The sequence below is a fragment of the Hyperolius riggenbachi genome, chromosome 1, assembly GCF_040937935.1.
Source record: "Hyperolius riggenbachi isolate aHypRig1 chromosome 1, aHypRig1.pri, whole genome shotgun sequence".
NCBI lineage: Eukaryota > Metazoa > Chordata > Amphibia > Anura > Hyperoliidae > Hyperolius > Hyperolius riggenbachi.
The window spans coordinates 135,569,199-135,588,317 of NC_090646.1; the positions used below are offsets into that span (position 1 = coordinate 135,569,199).

Sequence of the window (19,119 nt, forward strand, 5' to 3'; positions counted from 1 at the left end):
GAATTCTGCATAGCTAAGGCTGTGACATCACTGGGACGATCGGGTTACATACCAATATACAGCCACATCTAGATATAGGAAGTATTTCTGATGCTGACATCAGGATAATTAATGTAAAAGTGGGTAGCCTGAATACTGTATGTTTACTACATTCTACTTTGTGTTGTTACAGTTCCTCTTTAATGTGTTTCTCTCTTATTATTATTATTATTATTTATTAGATTTATATAGCGCCAACATATTACGCAGCACTATACAATAAATAGGATTACAGACAATGATAACAGGGGTGACAGAACAATACAGGTAATAGACAATAGATACAACAATACAGGTAATAGCAATAAGATACACAACGCAATGCAGATAGTAGTACAGTGCCAGATCATAAACTGGAGTGGTAGTGGTAAAAATACAAGTTCCATAATTCTGGGTAAAGTGCACACAGTCAAGTATGATACACAAGGGGAGAGGGCACTGCCAAAGGCTTACAATCTAGAGGGAGGGGTTGGTTACACGAAAGGAGGAGGTGCCGCAAGAAGTTATTGGCAGAAAGGATTAGGGCAGTGTTGAGTTGATGTAGGCCTCCTTGAAGAAGTGAGTTTTGAGTGCTTTTTTGAAGGTGTTGAAGGTGGGAGCGAGCCTGATGGGCAGTGGGAGAGAGTTCCACAGGATGGGGGCAGCTCTAGTGAAGTCCTGGGAGTGCGAGATGCGTTGGGTTGGGTGGTTAAGAGGAGGTTGTTGGAGAACCTCTTACTCAGTGTTTATATTGTTTGTTTTTTATGTGTTTCAACTGTCAAGTGAATTCAAAATTACTGTTTTATTCTGCACCATTTTTACATTAGGTTAAGTTTGGGGTGGATGCTAACAAAAAAGAAATTGTCCTGGCCGATGTGATCAGCTATGATTCCCATCCCCAGTGTGATTTGGAAGCCTGTGGTCAGCAAAATGAGGTAAGACTTTTGACGCTGGCATAGAGTGACACTCGCAGACAGGTACAAAGAAAACTGAAGCTGAAGTGGAGCAGTTGCCCAGAGCAACAAGTCATAATGCTTGTTTCATTTAACAGCTGAAACCTAATTGGTTGCTCCAGTTTTCTCTGCAACTGTATTAATTAATCGGCCTTACTATACCTAAAGGTACCCATAAGCTACTTTACAGTAGAGCTTCAGACTGACTACTGTAGATGGTTCTTGGCCATGTGGGTCAGTCTAGCATGACTGCAGAACAAGCCTATTCCTCTATTCACCTCACATTACTCAAAGCCGCTCTGTTATGTGCTCTGCCGTCCCCTTCCCCCTCTAGCAACAGATCATGTCACTAGTCTGTAGGTTAGCAACGCATGTGTACAGCATTTGGCCCTGAACTGTTTCCCGAAGGATCAAATCCTGATCTCTGCAGGCGATAGTAATTGTGCATGTGTAAGGCTAATGTTTGATTGATTAAAACAATAAAAGGGACCCCGAGCAGAGGCCGTGGGTATGCATATAAGCATACCCACAGCTATTTGGTAAAGAGGAGACACTTACCTGCCCCTTATGTGAGGTCTCCTTCTCCCGGGCTGGCTACTATAAATTACATAGTAACCGGCGACTCTGACATAAAGTCACACTGTGCCGCAGAACAGGAAGCCTGCAGGTCCTCTCTGCGCATGCACAGGCTTCCTGGCTTCTTCCTCCCCTCCGCTAGTGAACAGCGATATGAGGCGCGGCCGAGGGAAGGAGAAGAAGCATGTAAGCCAGCGCATGCACAGAGAGGACTCGCAGGCTTCCTGTTCCAGGGCAAAGAGCGACTTTATTTAGAGTCGCCGGAATTTATAGCGGCCAGCCCGGAAGCAGGAGACCTTACATAAGGGGCCGATGAGTGTCTTCTTTGTACCAAATAGCCGTGGGTATGCTTATATGCATACCCATGGCATCTGCACAGGGTCCCTTTAAATTTTGATCAAAAGAACATTATGTATATTTTTATAATTTTTGTTGGGTTGTCATTTATAAAAAGTGCATAGCGTATGGGTACCTGTAGGGCTGTGTGGCATAGAGCGATTTGTAGCAGCTACAGATTGCCATCTGCAGTTACTGCTAATGTTATTCGGTGTAGATGGCAGCTGCTTTGTAGCAGCGGGTTTGTAGCAGGATATAAAACAAGTCCCCGGTAATGTTACTGAGGTGACACGATTTCAGTTTGGCTACATCTCAAGTCTTGGCAACTATAAGTTCCTGCCAGTGTGAAAAAAATAACAATCCAGTTGATACTAGCAGCAACTGCAGCTGTTAATTTGTAACTATGCAGATTTAATAGAACAACTTCCATCACAAACAGGCAGTTTCCCCTTCCACTCTATGGCCCAGACACATGAACAGGTAAAGCTATTTGCAGTGGGCAGAAGCCTGTTTTCAGTTTAGACCCTTTAATAAAAGTTTATTGAAGATGAGGGTGTTTTTGTACAGTAGATGCTTATTTGCTAGCTTTGTAGCACCACAGTTTTACACAATGCATTAGAGTATATAAAAAACTGACACAAGTCTTTGGCCCAGAGATGTTTAATGCCCATAGCTCAGTGATCTGACAACACATTCAGGCATCCTAGCAGTGTGTGTGTGTGAGAATGTGGATCATTTCAATAACTTGGCACATTTCTTTGCAGCGCTGGATGGGCCACGGGAGTGAATGTAAGGTGGTTGTTCTGACAGAGTCACTCTTGTATTTTGGACACTGTGAGAAGATCAAAGTGGCATGTGGCATCTATAATATCCCATGCGAGGTGAGGGTGACATCTGCATACACAGGACCAGAGGAAACCTTGGATATAAAATCACATTATGAAGGTACTGCATTACTCTATGCAAGTGGGTATTCACCAAAGTAGAATCTATCTTTAGAAAAACACCTCAACTGCGCAAAAAACTATTGACTTCTACTCAACTGGGGCTCCTACCAGCCCTTGGTAGTCTTTGAGGCTTTTCAAGGTGTTCAGGGTCCCCCTCAGAAAAATCTCTGACCTGGGTTGGTCGAGGGCTACTGCACATGTGTTGTCTTAACTGTGTGCCTAAAACAATCAGGCTCCATAGAGAGCATTCTGCGCATGAGCGGCTCTCAAAAGAATTGTCCGCACATACACAGAATGGATCGTCAGGAGTGCAATTGATGGAGGCTCGTGGACGGGACTGAGCTTGCGCGGTAGCCTGTAACCAAGGTGGGTTGGAGATTGACATGGGACAGTAGCACAACAGAGACCCTAAAGACACTGAGAGGCCTCAAGGACTATGGGGGGGGGGGGCGGAAGATGCCATAAATAAGTAAAAGTCATCTTTTTTGAACAAGTTTAAGTTTGCTTTAAATTATTAGTTGTGAGCAAATTTATTGAAATTAGCTCTGTCGGGAATTTACTTAAGAAGATAGGTTGTGATCTACCTGATTGATATAATTTCTAGCAGCATGCTCTGGGAGACAGCAGGATTGCATGTTAGAGCAGCATTTAGTGAACTGGTAAGGGGTTAGAAAGGACCACCTTCTAGTTCACTGAGCAGATCATCTGTCCCTGTGGAGCAGTGACTTATCAGTGTGTCCTGGTGCAAATCACAGCTCAGGGTGAGTGATATTGAGGCAAGATTCAGGTTAGTATTACACCAAGCCGTAGTCTGATTTTCTGTGCTGCTTAAGGTGGCCGTACATCAGGCGACATGGCGGCCGATCGACCATCCCATTTTAATATTAAAGAATGAAAATTGGTGCCGCCAAGAGCATGTCCAATGGGACATGCTGCAAGATGTAGGGCAGACATGCTCAATCATGTGAGCGGCAGTAATGGCATGCAATATCTGGACAAGCAACGTCCCCCCCCCCCCCCCCCCGGCTATGTGCCGCCCGCCCCCCCCCCCCCAATGTAAAATGTAACACATACCCCCCTCTGGTGCAGTATACTTTAACTGTCCGTGTCCACCCCTGGCTTCGTCTGCTATCCACATACACGAGGTTGTCGGAGTAACATGGGCGTGGCCTTCAGTATATGATCATGCAACAGGGGAGAGAGATCTGTCTCTATGTCGATCTGCTTATACATCAGAATCAGAATCGTTTATTTCGCCAAGCATGATTGGTCATGCCCGGAATTATTTTTGGCACATACATATAGCTCGGGAGAAAGACATATAAAGGGGACATATAATAGAGAAATAATAGAGAAATGGATCAATGTCAGCAACAGCAGAAGCAATCAATTGCATTACATTACATTATATAGCATTCTAGTCCGTTAATTGATCCCGAGATGACCAGCGGTTAATCTTGTGGGCTGGGTGGTTCGGTCGACTGTTCGGCCGTGGCCCGGCTTGTTCCACCGTTCGTTAGGGCTTGCACCGATGGAAGTATGTGGAGGGAGTTTAAGTAGCTGACCGCCGATGAGATAAATCGGCTGATGTATGGGCACCTTTAGTCTAGTCTATTTCTGTGCTGTTTTTTTTAAACTTTAGAATTAAGATTAAGAATCGGATCTCATTTGAAACCGTAGGATAACAATTGTCTGGCTCCATAACAGGTTCTCCTTTATTTCGGCAGCTATTCTTTTCCAGTTGTAGCACAACCTAAACCGGTTTTATTATTTAGATAGTTTAATAAAATGTTTGACTTTTTTTTTTTTTCCTGTGTTTTTCCAGGTGATGGTATTCCCACTGTCTTCATTACAGTCACTGGTAGAAGCAACAGTTTAGCATCTATCCTGTCTGCAAACACCACTTACCCCGTCATTAACTGTCCTGCTGTCACTGCGGAGTGGAATGCTCAGGATGTCTGGGCCGTCCAGATGACAGAGGGTAGGTATCTCACTCACTGATTACACATCCCTACAGATGACAGAGGGTAGGTATCTCTCTCACTGATCACACATCCCTACAGCTGACAGAGGGTAGGTATCTCTCTCGCTGATGACACATCCTTACAGATAACAGGGTAGGTGTCTCTCTCAAGCTGATCACACATCCCTACAGATGACAAAGGGTAGGTATCTCTCTCACTGATCACACATCCCTACAGATGACAGAGAGTAGGTATCTCTCTCACTGATCACACACCCCTACAGATGACAAAGGGTAGGTATCTTTCTCACTGATCACACATCCCTACAGATGACAGTTGGTAGGTATCTCTCTCACTGATCACACATCCCTACAGATGACAGAGGGTAGGTAGCTCTCTCACTGATCACACATCCCTACAGATGACAAAGGATAGGTATCTCTCTCACTGATCACACATCCCTACAGATGACAGAGGGTAGGTAGCTCTCTCACTGATCACACATCCCTACAGATGACAGAGGGTAGGTATCTATCTCACTGATCACACATCCCTACAGATGACAGTTGGTAGGTATCTCTCTCACTGATCACACATCCCTACAGATGACAGAGGGTAGGTATCTCTCTCACTGATCACACATCCCTACAGCTGACAGAGGGTAGGTATCTCTCTCACTGATCACACATCCCTGCTGCTGTGCAATGAAGGTGAAATTTTCAGGCACAGTGAAAAAATTACTGTAGACAGGACTGCTGTTTGGATACTTGTATGATCAATTGCATTAAAAGCATTCTTGGCCGAGTTCAGTCTGGAGTGTCTTTGTGGCTTTAAACATCTTCAAGTGTAACATCTTCTGTCCCAGAATATTATCATCATTTAGTATTTATAAAGAGCTGACATCTTCTGCAGCACTTTACAGCGTATATAATATTGCCACTAACTGTCCCTCAGAGGGGCTCACAATCTAACCCCTACAATAGTCATACATCCACTGTAATCTAGTTCTAGTTACATCGTTAACTAGCAAGTATAGCCATGGATGTCTTTCAATGCAAAGAAAGCATCCAAGCCCCCTAAACACAGAGCGTTTGCCATAACTGCTTCATGAGGTGAAATATTCACATTTTAACCACTCTTACTGTTAAGAATCCCTCCTAAAAAATGGGGTAAAAACGTTCTTACTCCATATGTTGCTTAGTGACCCCTGTCGCTGCTCTCTGCCATTATCTGAAGTCCAGATCAGCTACTCCGTAGCAGAAACTTTGCCCAGGCAGTGTCTAATGACCCCCGCTGTTGCTATTTACAGTTCACCTATTTGTTAGCCGAACCCCAAGGCCCAAATTACTGCCACCGATTCTCCCGCCAAGCTGGAGTTCTGCGCCAAATTTACTCTATAGGTGATAGGAGGCCTTGGGCGGTAAAATGTACAAGTCCGTCCCTGATGACACAGTTATTAGCAGCTTACTGGTATAGGCCTGCTGACTTTATATTTATAACCACGTTTTTATTTTTCATCTGTTTTAAGGTCTTGGATTTTCTACAGTGTTATCCCCTGAGGCAGCTGCTCAGTTTGCCGCTCACATTTTAGGATTAAGCAGCCACTTACTGTGGTCAAAGCTACGGACTAGCTCCCTTAACAAGTGGATTGCCATGAAACAGGCCGATGTAAAATTAAGACAATGCAATGTATAACCGCATTCTCCCACTACCTGGACTAAGTGGCCTGCAGGGGACCAGTATGACCAAGTATAACTCACACCCAACAACAGCCGATGAATATGAAGTTGTATTCCAATCGATGAGACATTTGGTAATTTTCCCAGTTGGACAGACTTCCCAAATTACTTAGGGGGGAACAAAAGTAAACTGTTGATCTTGAGCACGAAGTGGACATGAATAAGGTTTGTTTTTATGCTGGTGGCCAGTTCTATTTTAAAACTATTCCTGCTCTTCCTGTTGGTTTGTGGATAACTTCCTCAGCGAAAAGGAAAGACAAAGGAAGTGCAGAAGGAATCTGCAGCATTTTACCATGATATTTGGTTATTGTATATGGCCCTGGTCATCAGAAACATTGTAAACTACCTCAATAAAATATACTTTGATATTGCATATGATTTTATTTTATGCCTCTACTCCTTATTCCAGAGCAGTTATTTCCTGTATGATTTCCTGTATGATTTCCTGTATGAGAAGTGTGTGTGTGTGTGTGTGCGTGCGTGCGTGCGTGCGTGCGTGCGTGTTACTATGCAAAGCATGCACGCAGCCTGGAGAACCCCAGTCTCCATAAGAAATATATAAATACAGAGGGGCTGCAGCACACAACCAGAAAACAGTGACGGGGCTCTTGGTTGTGCTTTAAGTCCTACTCTTAACAGGCAAAATGCTACTTTTTTTTATCAGCGTTTTTACCTGGTTAGAGTAGGACTCACCAGATTGGGGACACTTTGGCGCAGTTGGTGAGCTTAAACGCGTGAAAGCGTAACCAAGAGCCCCTGTCACTGTTTTCCTGTTGTGTGCTGCAGCCCGTATGTGTATATATATATATATATATATATATATATGTGTATATGTATGTGTGTGTGTGTTCGGTATAATTTCACTATAATAAACTCTGGTATAGTAAACAACCTCTCCAGATCCCAGCCAATCTCCGCTATAAGTCTATGGGAACAATGCCTGGTATAGTAAATCCAGATGTAATAAAACTTCTGTTATAGTAAACATGTCTTTTGGCCCCTACGTGACGCTGACTCTGGACATAGTAAGCAGTGGGCGGTACATGCGTCATATGTCAGTATTAAACCCATGTTCAGCTGCTCTCTTCAGGCTGGTTGCTAGTGAGTCGATACCTGATAATGTTTGTAAGACAAGAAGAATGGCATCGGAGCTGGATATACTGTACAAATAAGCAGCCTGGGGAAAATAAGGAATAATGTGACCGTAAACAAGAGGATGCATCATTACCACTTCCACATTGTAATCACCAATAAAATTATAGTCCCTGTCCTCCCACGGGATTTTATGCACTCCGGGGTATCTCTTCCCTTGTTAGAGATGATGCTCCTAGTAGCGTGTGGAGTGCAGCACAGGCTACTTTCTCTTGTGAAGATCAGAGCGGGCCGATTCGCTGCAAAACTAGGTAGAGTACTAAGTCTAGCCAATGGAGGCATTACAGATGCGAGTGGCTTACGATTAGCTGTAATTTGAAGAGAGGGTCCATGCTTGGCTCAAGTGTGAGCAGACAGTTTTGCAGGACCTGTGCTGCAAGTCTCACACTCCCACTCACAGGAAGAGAGTGGTGCCTCTATTCAGTGACGGCTGCAATTTTTAAGCAGCCTTGGATACTGTACCAGCAATTTGTCCAGCCTGGCTATGCAGCCCTAAGGTATACTTAAAGGGAAGGTTCAGGGAGGGTGGGTAACAAATAAAAATAAATTTCCACTTACCTGGGGCTTCCTCCAGCCCGTGGCAGGCAGGAGGTGCCCTCGCCGCTGCTCCGCAGGCTCCCGGTGGCCGACCCGACCTGGCCAGGCCGGCTGCCAGGTCGGGCTCTTCTGCGCTCCAAGGCCCGGAACTTCTGCGTCCCACGCCGGCGTGCTGACGTCATCGGACGTCCGCCTGGCTGTGCTGCGCAGGCGCAGAACAGCCCGGAGGACGTCCGATGACGTCAGTGCGCCGGCGTGGGACGCAGAAGTTCCGGGCCTTGGAGCGCAGAAGAGCCCGACCTGGCAGCTGGCCAGGTCGGGTCGGCCACCGGGAGCCTGCGGAGCGGCGGCGAGGGCACCTCCTGCCTGCCACGGGCTGGAGGAAGCCCCAGGTAAGTGGAAATTGATTTTTATTTTTTACCCACCCTCCCTGAACCTTCCCTTTAAAGAAGACCTCCATACGAAAAATAAAAATCCGTCAGCGCTGCTGTAATGAAAAGTTATAATTGCCTCCGGAGTCTTGTCCCAGGAAGCCACCCCAAATACTCCGCTTCTGCTCAAATCACTACACTTCTGCTACTTGGCCCACCTCCCCTCTGCAAAAAACGCCAAACTATTTACTGCATTAAATTGCTGGGCGTTTTTCTCAGAGTAGAGGGGAGACTGGGCCAAGCGGCAGAAGTGTAGTTATGCGGGGTCTTCGGGCGGCTCCGTGGGACAAGACTCCGGAGGTAAATATAACTTTTTTTACAGCAGTGCTGATGGATTTTTATTTTTTGTATGGAGGTCCTCTTTAACCTTGTAGTCCACCAAATGTGCAAGTGCTTGTACTGTATCTCCAAAGGGAGGACAGAGTTGGTTATTTGCAGCAGAGAATGTACCAGGGGCATGCTGGGCCATTTCTAGGACAATTTCTGATATACAGTAGTAAATGTAATGATCCGCTCAGCTGGCTGCACAGGCAGACAGCTGTTTGACCATTCCTCTAGTCTGTGGGCTGCAGGTCTCTGGAAGAGAGACCTGTCTTTCCTTTGCAAGTTTCTGACCTGCTCTGCTGCTGAGGAATTTGCATACATTTGTTATGCAAATCACCTAGCTGCCTCCTTTGAAGGCTGGCAGTATAAAAGCCATGTTTTCCCAGAATCCTTTGCTGGTCATGCTTTCATGGTTTGTTACTGAGAAACACTCCTTGAGTGTTAGCCTTCCCTGTTGGTTTGTTAAAGTTATCTTAGAGTAATTCTTGGGACTGCACTAGGCAGCTCCTCTAGTGCAGTTAGCTTGCTTATCTGTTTTGTCTGTGTTGCCTCTCTGCTGCAATTGTCCTGTCGCCAGCGGTGGTCGTCAGGAAATCGTTCTGTCTGTCTGGGGGCGCTAACCAGAGCAGCGGTTGCTACTGGTAGCCCCTTCTGTTCATCTGTCTGTCTTGTTTGGATCGCACTAGCCTCTAGCGGTAGCGGCTGTGGATCCTTCTGATCTATGTTCTTGGAGTGTAAGCTGGAGCAGTGGTTGCTACTGGCTACCTCATTTGTCTGTCTTGCTTGGATCGCACTAGCCCCTAGCGGCAGTGGCTGTGGATCCTTCTGATCTGTGATCCTGTTTCTGTACCCGGATCACACTCGCTCTGGCGGAAAGAGCAGTGGCTCTTTCCTATCCTGTCCCTGAACCCGGATCGCACTCGCTCTGGCGGAAGAGCGGTGGATCTTGTCTCTCATATTCCTGTTTTTCGTTTGTCTGTCTTGTCTGTTACGAACGCTTGCTGTAGGCTTGGTGAGGTAACCGTTTAGCAAGCGTTCACGTTCTCTCTTTTTGTGTTTGTCTGTCATTGGTTAGTCAGGGTGGCGTGCTTGTCTCTGTCGTGCTTTTTGTGTGGAGACCGCGCCGTAAACGTGTTCGCTGTTGCGAATGAGTGCGGTGTTCGCGTTTAGCTAGCGTTTGTTGTTTTCATTATTTTCTCATTGTTGTTTACAGCACAGCGCCTTTGCTCCTCTCGTGCTCTGTCCTTTTCTGTCTGGTGTCTGTTGGCAATCGCCATTCTTTGCGATTGCGTTCTTGCTTTTGTTTCTGCTGATGTGTGTTCACCGTCGCTGGGTGGCGACTAGATTGGTGGGCACACATTCATCCTGTATCTGTGCTTTAAGGGCTTGCCTTAGATCTGTACAATTCCAATCTGACATCTGTGGCCGTGCGGAGGCTGTGCTCGTCTGCACTCCACAGTGCCATCTGCCGGTGGGAATTGCCCTCTGCTAGTGCATTGCACCTAGCCTGGGTTCACTTAATTATACGGTTGTGGAGGGTTTCCGCTGTGTCAGCGCACATTTTGTGCGCTGACCACGAAAACGATTCCGCAAACGTTACAGTAAACTTCTGATATTGTAAACCACTTTTTCTGGTCCCCAGAAGTATATTATGAGATTGTACTGTATAAGAACCCTGGGCAGGATGAAACATTAGCTTTTGATCATAAGATTTTTTTTCTATTCAAACAAAATTATAAAACTTGTTTTTTTTACGTCCTGCCTCTCCATTTTCCATCTCAATGTTTGAGGTTGCCTTGACAGAAAAGAGAAAAAAATTCCAGTAGGGCACAAACAGCAATAAAAACCCACAGACTTTTAAAGGTAACCTTAACCCTGGCACCTAAAAAAATAAATAAAGTTTCACTTACCCGGGGCTTCCCCAAGCCCCCTGCAGCCATCCTTTGCCCTCGCTGCTCCTTGAGTGTCCTCTGGTCCCCGCTGCGCGTTAGTTGCGCATTCTTCTCCGTCTTGCCGTCGTCAAGCACGTCTTACGCAGGTGCAGTACCCCTGCGCAGGACGCGCTTGACGCTGGCAAGGCAGAGAATACGCGTAGCCGGGGAAAACTAAAGAACAACGGGGACCTGAGGACACTCGAGGAGCAGCAAGGGCACAGGACGGTTGCATGGGGCTTGGGGAAGCCCCGGGTAAGTGAAACTTTTTTTTAGGTGCCAGGGTTAGGGTTCCCTTTGACCCTTTCCCTCTTTAGTCAGAACCTAAGTTGCTTTAGGCATAGGATATTCAGCCTCGTCCCCAAGGTTATCTTGTTGAGTATCTATGTACAATATGTTTCCGGCTTATAAGATGACCTCCAACTTTTCCAGTTAAAATATAAATTTGGGGATATACTCGCAGTATAAGACTACCTCTCTTGATTGATAGACATTTGTATACTGTATCGTATGTACTGGTGCTATCCTATATAATAAAACTTAACTGTCCCTGCATACTCCTGTCCCTGTGTCCTTGCTACTGCGCATGTACGCAGCACGGACAGCCGTTGGGACAGGAGGATGGGGCCAGTTAGCCAGGCGGGCGTGTGCGCGGGCGGACGGGTGCACGCGCATGCGCACTGACTTGCGGCGATTAGAAACAGACTTAGAGCCCATTTTTAAACAGGCTAAGGTCGCTAGTACTGTATTAAAACAGGTACAAATACTGGTGCTTCACTGTATGCAGTACCCAGTATACAACAACCAACCAAACATGGCAAGTGCATGTTACTGACAATTGGCTGTTTGTTGTATGTGTTACGGCCAGAACCCGAAGTTTGGCCAGAACTAGAAGTGGCCGGCCACTTCGGGTTCTGGCCGGCCAATGTGCGAACTGGCCGCTGCGCTGCGGCCAATGTGAGAAATGCAACAATTCCTGTAAGGTTAATGTTATGTTGTGGCCGCAGCGCAGCGGGCAAATGTATCACATCTTACTTTATTCAATGAAATTAAGCAGCCCGGCTTTTTCTCTGCCTCTCTCCTCCCCCCCGCCTCTCTCTCCTCCTCCCCCCGCCTCTCTCGCTCTCCTATGGGCAGCCGGGCGGGGACACGCGTGTCCCCTCCAGAGTCGTTCGTCGCGGCAGGGGAATCCTGCCGTTCTTGCAGAGCGGGTGCTGGCAGAAGCAATGTCTGCAGCCTCCCCGCTCTGCTCTCCTGCCGCGAGGAACGACTCTCGGGGACACGCGTGTCCCCTCCGGCTGGCCATAAGAGAAGGAGAGAGGCGGGGGGGAGGAGAGAGGCAGAGAAAAAGCCGGGCGGCTTAATTTCATTGAATAAAGTAAGATGTGATACATTTGCCCGCTGCGCTGCGGCCACAACATAACATTAACCTTACAGGAATTGTTGCATTTCTCACATTGGCCGCAGCGCAGCGGCCAGTTCGCACATTGGCCGGCCAGAACCCGAAGTGGCCGGCCACTTCTAGTTCTGGCCAAACTTCGGGTTCTGGCCGTAACATATACAAAGCCTGCTTAGATTGTTTAGCTATCCCTGTCTCCAAGACTATCAGAGCGGTAGCACAAACACACCTCTTTTACCCGTCTGGCCCGCCCTTGTATACTATTACCTCCTTCTCTACCTCTCAGATCTCACACATGCGCGCCTGTGCTGCTTCACTGCAGTCCTCAGGAGCGAGATCTGAGAGGCAGAGAAGGAGGTACGGTAATATAATACAAGGGCAGGGCCAGACTGGTGAAAGAGGAATGTTATTCTGGGCACAGCGCTGCTCTCTTTTTTCCATACCCGGGGCATCGTGAACGCCTGTAGCATGCTCCGCCTTTCACTTATACCTTCCCAGTGAGGTGCCCCCTCACCTTGTCATCGGGACCATGTTAAGTCACTTCTTTCCATGAATCCTGGTGAGTGGATTTTCTTGTACCATACTTGTACAGCACCGCCCTTGCTGCTTTCATGCGGTCGCCGCATACAGCAGGGATGCGGCCGCGGAGGTTTTTGAGCTCCTCCCACCATATGCTGCAACCGCAGATTCTCCAGTCCAGCTCGAAAATTTCAGCACCCGCCCTATAAGACGACCCCTGACTTTTGAGAAGTTTTTCCTGGGTTAAAAAGTAGTATTTTATATGCCAGAAAATACAATCTCACTAATATTATAAATGTGAACATTTGGATGTTTGTTACTCAATCACACAACAGTGGCTGAATGGATTTGAATGAAATTTGGCACACACAGTACATTACCTGGAATAACATATAGGATACTTTTTATCCCCATAACCAGTGGTGCTCATCCGGGTTCCGGATATCTGGGTAACCCGGATATCCGAACTTTTTTCAACTATCTGATTCGGATTCAGATACCGGATTGCTGTAGAAATCCGGATAGCCATCTGCTGATATTTGGGTGCATAACGTGGATATCCGGATCCGAAATACTATAACTATGGAGATGACGTCCTGGAGTCAATCAGAGGGCTCCCAGCAGAAGTCCTAGCAACCAATCACAGAGGGGAACCCTGGCCAGCCCCACCTGACCTCATTGAGCCAATCAGAAGGCTCCCAGCCTAGGCCCTGGCACCCAATCACAGAAAGGAACACTGGCCAGCCCCCCTGTATATAGTGTGCTCAGGGCTGCTGCAGCTGCTATGTGTCTGTGTGTGCTGTGCACAGACCAGGCCAGCTGCTGCCTGCTGGAAAGCTATTAGCTAGCTACAGGTTAGGTTAGGGATTAGGAGGATTACTGTGTTATTGTGTAGTTAGTACTGTAGTACTGCAGTCAGTGCTAGCTAGTAGTAGAACTACTGTGTTAGCTTTCTACAGAACTGCTGTGCTGTGAGCAGTGCCAGTGTGACAGATAGTGTGCACTAGTGTCGTCTTCTCTGCTGTCTGACTGGCACTTGGCACATGCCAAGTGACACGTGCCACGTCCGGCATGCGCCTGGCACACGTTACACCTGCTGCATTGCCCTGCTCCTGCTGCCTTTGCTGCTCCCACCGCCAGGGTGCCACAGGCCACTGCTGCTGTGCTGATACCACCTATATTTAAGCCAAAACACAATTGCTGCGTAATCTTTTGGAGGTGTCTGGGCTGAAAACTGTCATGTACCAGTTGTGTGGTTGGACTTTTGACACAATGTGGGCTGCACGACCGCTGTCTGGAACCTAGGCCTGATGTTAATTGACAGCCATTTTTTTTCTTTGGGGGGGGGGGGGGGGGGGTTTAAGTCCCCACATCATCAATTAGTGTTTCCATTAACCATTTAGGATCCTTGGTACGCATATCTACACCCCTTTTAAGTTCACGTGCGGATCAGGGGGGTAGATATGCGTACTGTTATCTTACCGATGCGTGCACGATCCCCACGCCGTTTTCTTTAGCTCCCCCATCGCAGCCCCCCTCCATCTGTGATCGGGATGTGAGAATCACCCATTTCTCAATCCTCTGAGAGCTTGTTAACATCAACAAGTTCTCAGACCTGACACTTCCTGTTCTTTCATGTACTATTAATAGAAACATGGTCTCAGTAGCACCATCTTGTGGTCAAAAAGTAAATATACACCTAAGTATACCAGTACACTGTTTTACATAGAAATTTTATGTATTTTTTATTATTTTATTACTTTTAACCCCTTCCATCCCTGCCCCACAGTTACAGAAATAAAACACTTGTTTAAAAAAATGAAAAAAATTACATCATTTAAATTTTTTTTACATAAATAGTTACCTTAGGGACATTTCTAATATGGATGTCATGAGAGTAAATTACTGTTAATTTTGCAAAAAAAAAAAAAAAAAGTCTTGTAATAACTGAAATAGTATTAAAAATCCCTAAACGGAAAAATGCTCCTTTATTTCCAGCTAAAATATTATCATCATACATTGTACTAGGGACACAATTTAAAGATTGTAATAACTGGGACAAATGGGCAAATAAAGTGTGTGGGTTTTATGTATTGAAGCACATTTTATTTTAAAACTATAATAGCTGAAAACTGAGAAATCTTTTTTTTCCCTTATTATTCCCTTTACAATGCATAAAAATAAAATAATTCATAGCAAAAACTACCACCCAAAGAAAGCCTAATTTGTGTAAAAAAAAAAACCAATATATAGATAATTTCAGTGTGATAAGTAACAATAAAGTTATCACTGAATGAATGGGAGGAGTGCTGAAATGTGAAAATTGTTTTGGTTTTCAAGGGAAAAAAACCTGCGATTTTTAAGTGGTTAAAAAATAATAATGATACATGCCTCATTTACCCTAAAAACCCTTTTTAAAGCAATTTAAAGCCCACTTCCGGTTTTTCTATTCGGATATACAAATTAGCCCGGATAATGCGGTCGGATATCCACATGAACGCGGATATCTGAAAGTTCGGATTCGGATATCCGATCCGGATATCTGGGTATCCGGATCAATTCGGATTTTGAAAAGGGGTATCCAAGCACCCCTGCCCATAACCAAAAATTGGGAGGAGACAAAAACAAATTTCACTGGGAAAATGTGAACTGCAGCTATTCTTACACTGTTAATGGTAAGGTTCTCAAACTTTGTACAGTTTGTCACTGGGTGACTGGAATTAATATTCAGGAAAGTGGGTGGAGCCTACAAAAGCCAATCAAAATTCACCTATTGATTTTCAAGAGGAATATTGAATTGCTGCTATTCTTGCACTGTTAATGGCACAAGCCTCAAACCTGGTTCAGTTGGTTATTGGGTGACTGGGGTTCAAATTCAGAAAAGGGGGTGGAGCCACAGCCAATCAGATTTGTTTCATTTCAAAGCAAATTATTGATGCCAAAGACCGTACAGCTCACAAACTAAGGTCATTGAGTAATTAAGGCTTAGAAAAAGTGGGCGGAGTGTCAGAATTCTAGAGGTTTTATTTATGCAGGAAAAGCAGTCATATATGTAGGTTTTACGTTTTAATGTTCTATGCAAAATTTCATTGTAAACTGTAAAGTTAGAGTACTTTTTTAAAATATTGCTCTGTGACATAGCATATTTCAGGCAGTGAAACTCATAATTGGATTATTCTAGTTACAAAAAGCCAGAACATCTTTGTTTATGTTAGTGTGTTTGTCTGTGCCCTTGACATTTGAAAGATGCTTCTGTGTAAAGACTGGGAACAAGTTAAAACTCGCATTACTGCAGTAATTATATATGTACATTTTCTTAATTATTACACATAGATATTATTAAGCTAAATATTAATAATCAATACAGTCCCTTCTAAAGAAATAAATAGTTATTGTTAAACCCTATATAATTTAATACTTTGAAATACATTTAAAAGCTGTATTCTACCAGTGATAGATGAGACAGTAAAACATTCTCGTGAGATTGTTATGATTCTGGAGGATTGTTGACGTGTTCTAGTCTCAGCTAGCTGATAACACATGATGTTTTGGGAACAGACTTTATACAAAATAAAACAAAGAAGGTGTTTTCCCAATTAGTTAAAGATGATTCAATGATGCCACCTGGCGGTTCAGGGGAGGACTGGGACCTTTTGGCCTGGGGGGGGGGGGGGGGGGGGGGGGACACAAACTAGAGGCCCATTATCATGGCAGCCCCAGCCCAAATGACATCACACACACACCCCATGTCGTATATGCCAGTAGTCACGTGGAGCGCCAATGCGGAAATACAGAAAGAACACTCTAGGAATAGCGTGACAGGTAAAGTACAGGCATGAAGGTGGGGGGGGGGGGGCATATAATACATTTGAGGGACAACGGCCAGGGCTTACGTTGTGTATCATTTGTGGTTATCGCATGCTGTGATTATCGCACCTGACAACCACATTGGCCCGAGATTTCCCAACATTTCAGATTGATACATTCAACCAATTTCCACCCAAAATTTTTATCTGATTTGATATCAAAACGGTTTGGTTGATCGGCTGTCAAGTCAACAGATGTATGGCCACCTTAATTCCCAAAGCCTCATTCCTTCCCCCCACTTGTGTCCTCCCCTTCGCCACCATCTCTACTAACACTCAAATACGCCCCTCTTCCATCTCGGATATCCCCTCCCCCTTTACCAGACACATTCTTACTGATATTCCTCCTGGCACCATGATTCCTGCCGCTTAATGCTAATTTCAAAGTTTCGGTATCCCTCCTTCCATAACAGTTCTCACTCCCTCACCCTTACCAGAATTGCACTTTTAGGCTGCTTTCACATTAGGACGTTGCGTTTGGGGCTACGTTAAGGTGGCACAATGTGCCCCTAACGCAACGCATGGTGGTGTTGAAGTTGGACGTTATAAAGAGCCACGTTATGCGTCTCTTGGTGTGCTATTTTCGTTCCATACTGATAGAACGAAACGACGCATGCGTCAAATTTAAAACTAAACAAACATTACTGAGCATGCACAAACAGTCTAACGCAGCTAACTACGAGTATAACGCACAGCATGCTGCACTTTCATTTAACGTGCAGCGTTATACTCCAACGCAACGTGTGCACTGTGAACAGCCCATTGATTTTTCATTTCTGAGTTGTTCTGCGTTACGGGCTGCTGTAACGTGGAAGTCCAACGCATAGCCAGCCTTTGATATGAGCGACCGGAGCGGTCGCTCAGGGCGCTGGCTTCCAAGGGGGCGCCTATAGCTGGTTGCCTATACTGAGGGCACCTACACCTGATTTCCTATATTGGAGGCACCTATAGCTGGCTACCTTTACTGAGGGCTCCAACGGCTGGCTACCTATGGGGGGATGGAGACCTTCAACTGACTTCCTATACTGGGGGCACCTATGCTTGGCAACCTATATTGAGGGAACATACACAGGAGATCCTATACTGGGGGCACCTATACCTGGCTACCTACCTATACTGAGTCTGGGGGGATAGCCGCACTGTGGCTATAACGCGTGGTGCAAATTGTCAGTGCTGTGCTATCATTCTAAATGGGGGGTAGGCGGCCAACTGTCCCACTGATTATTTTTATTAATATTCCTAAAAGGTTCTAGCCTTCATTACTTCATTTTTAAGTATATTCAGGATAATGCACTCCTTCCATCCATTTGTGGTTATTAAAAGTATTTTTTCTATTTTACATACGTGTCACAGAGATCTGAGCATTTGGTGTGATGTGTCACAATGTCAAAAAGGTTGGGAACCACTTTCCTAGGAGATATCTCAGGAGAAAAGGGGAATTGCATATGGGCCTGTGTGTGTGTGTATACGTGCGTGCATGCGTGTGTGTATACGCACGTGGGAAGAGGATGAAGGGAGGGGGCAAAAAATCAGTTTTTGCTCAGGGCGCTGTGAAACCTAAGGCCGGCCCTGGTCCAACGTCCCACTGTGAAAGCAGCCTTACTTAGCTTTCCTGTATGACATGAAGACACAGACACCCAGCACTGGGGGAAACAATGGTGAATGAGGGAGAGCTGGTGCCCACCAACAGTGTGTCTGAGCGTTTTTCAAATCGACAGTGATTTGAAAAGCGATTGGCAATGGTTACCCTATGACTGTGTTCTCACAGCAGCATTGTGATTTTTTCAACATCGCAAACACACTGCATGAAGCATTTTTTGGAGCGATTCATTAAAAAAAAAATCGCTCTGAAAATCTATTCACAAAATCACACTCACAAATTGCTAGCGATTGCTATTGTGATTTTGGCGTGCACTAGACCAGAGAGGAGGAGGAGTGGAGAGAGACTGAGAAGGAGCAGAGAGCTTCTCAGAATTGCAGCCCCACATCACACAGAGGCTACTTGCCTGTAATTTGACTCCTGTCCCTGCCAGTCTCTCACACAAGTCAAAAAGCAGCCCTCCTGAAGTCTAGGGACTGTCAAAAACTTTTCAACTTGTATAGGCTTTCATGGGCTGGAAGCCCCAGGTGAATAAAACGTTTTATTTTTAGTTGCTAGATGTATCCTTTTAGGGGTAATGTCCACAGGTGTATGGCCAGCTGCTTCCTAAGCATAAAGGTGGAGTTACCTTTAAACTGAGGAGCACATTATTCTATTTCAGTGAAAGCGTTCCTCTCAATGAGGGGATATTGTTCACATGACTCTCCAGACATTGCATTCTGCAGTCCTGGGAACCAGAGCAGCCCTTCTCTCTGCTGTCTGGAGACCCTTCAATGGATCACCATCACGTGACTGCTCTGAGCTGCTTTATTTTGCACTGATTGAAG

General features: G+C 45.6%; 1 protein-coding gene across 1 annotated transcript in view; it reads left to right on the forward strand.

The window, feature by feature from the left end:
- The window catches only part of LOC137566551 (bifunctional phosphoribosylaminoimidazole carboxylase/phosphoribosylaminoimidazole succinocarboxamide synthetase-like), a 42,894-nt gene extending 35,988 nt beyond the window's left edge, over nt 1-6,906 (forward strand). Inside the window, exons 14-17 of the mRNA XM_068278602.1 lie at nt 846-953; nt 2,648-2,828; nt 4,656-4,811; nt 6,323-6,906. Of these exons, the coding sequence (XP_068134703.1) occupies nt 846-953; nt 2,648-2,828; nt 4,656-4,811; nt 6,323-6,489 (612 nt within the window). The 3' untranslated portion in view covers nt 6,490-6,906. The remainder of the gene's footprint in view (nt 1-845; nt 954-2,647; nt 2,829-4,655; nt 4,812-6,322) is intronic.
- Nucleotides 6,907-19,119: the final 12,213 nt, after the last annotated feature.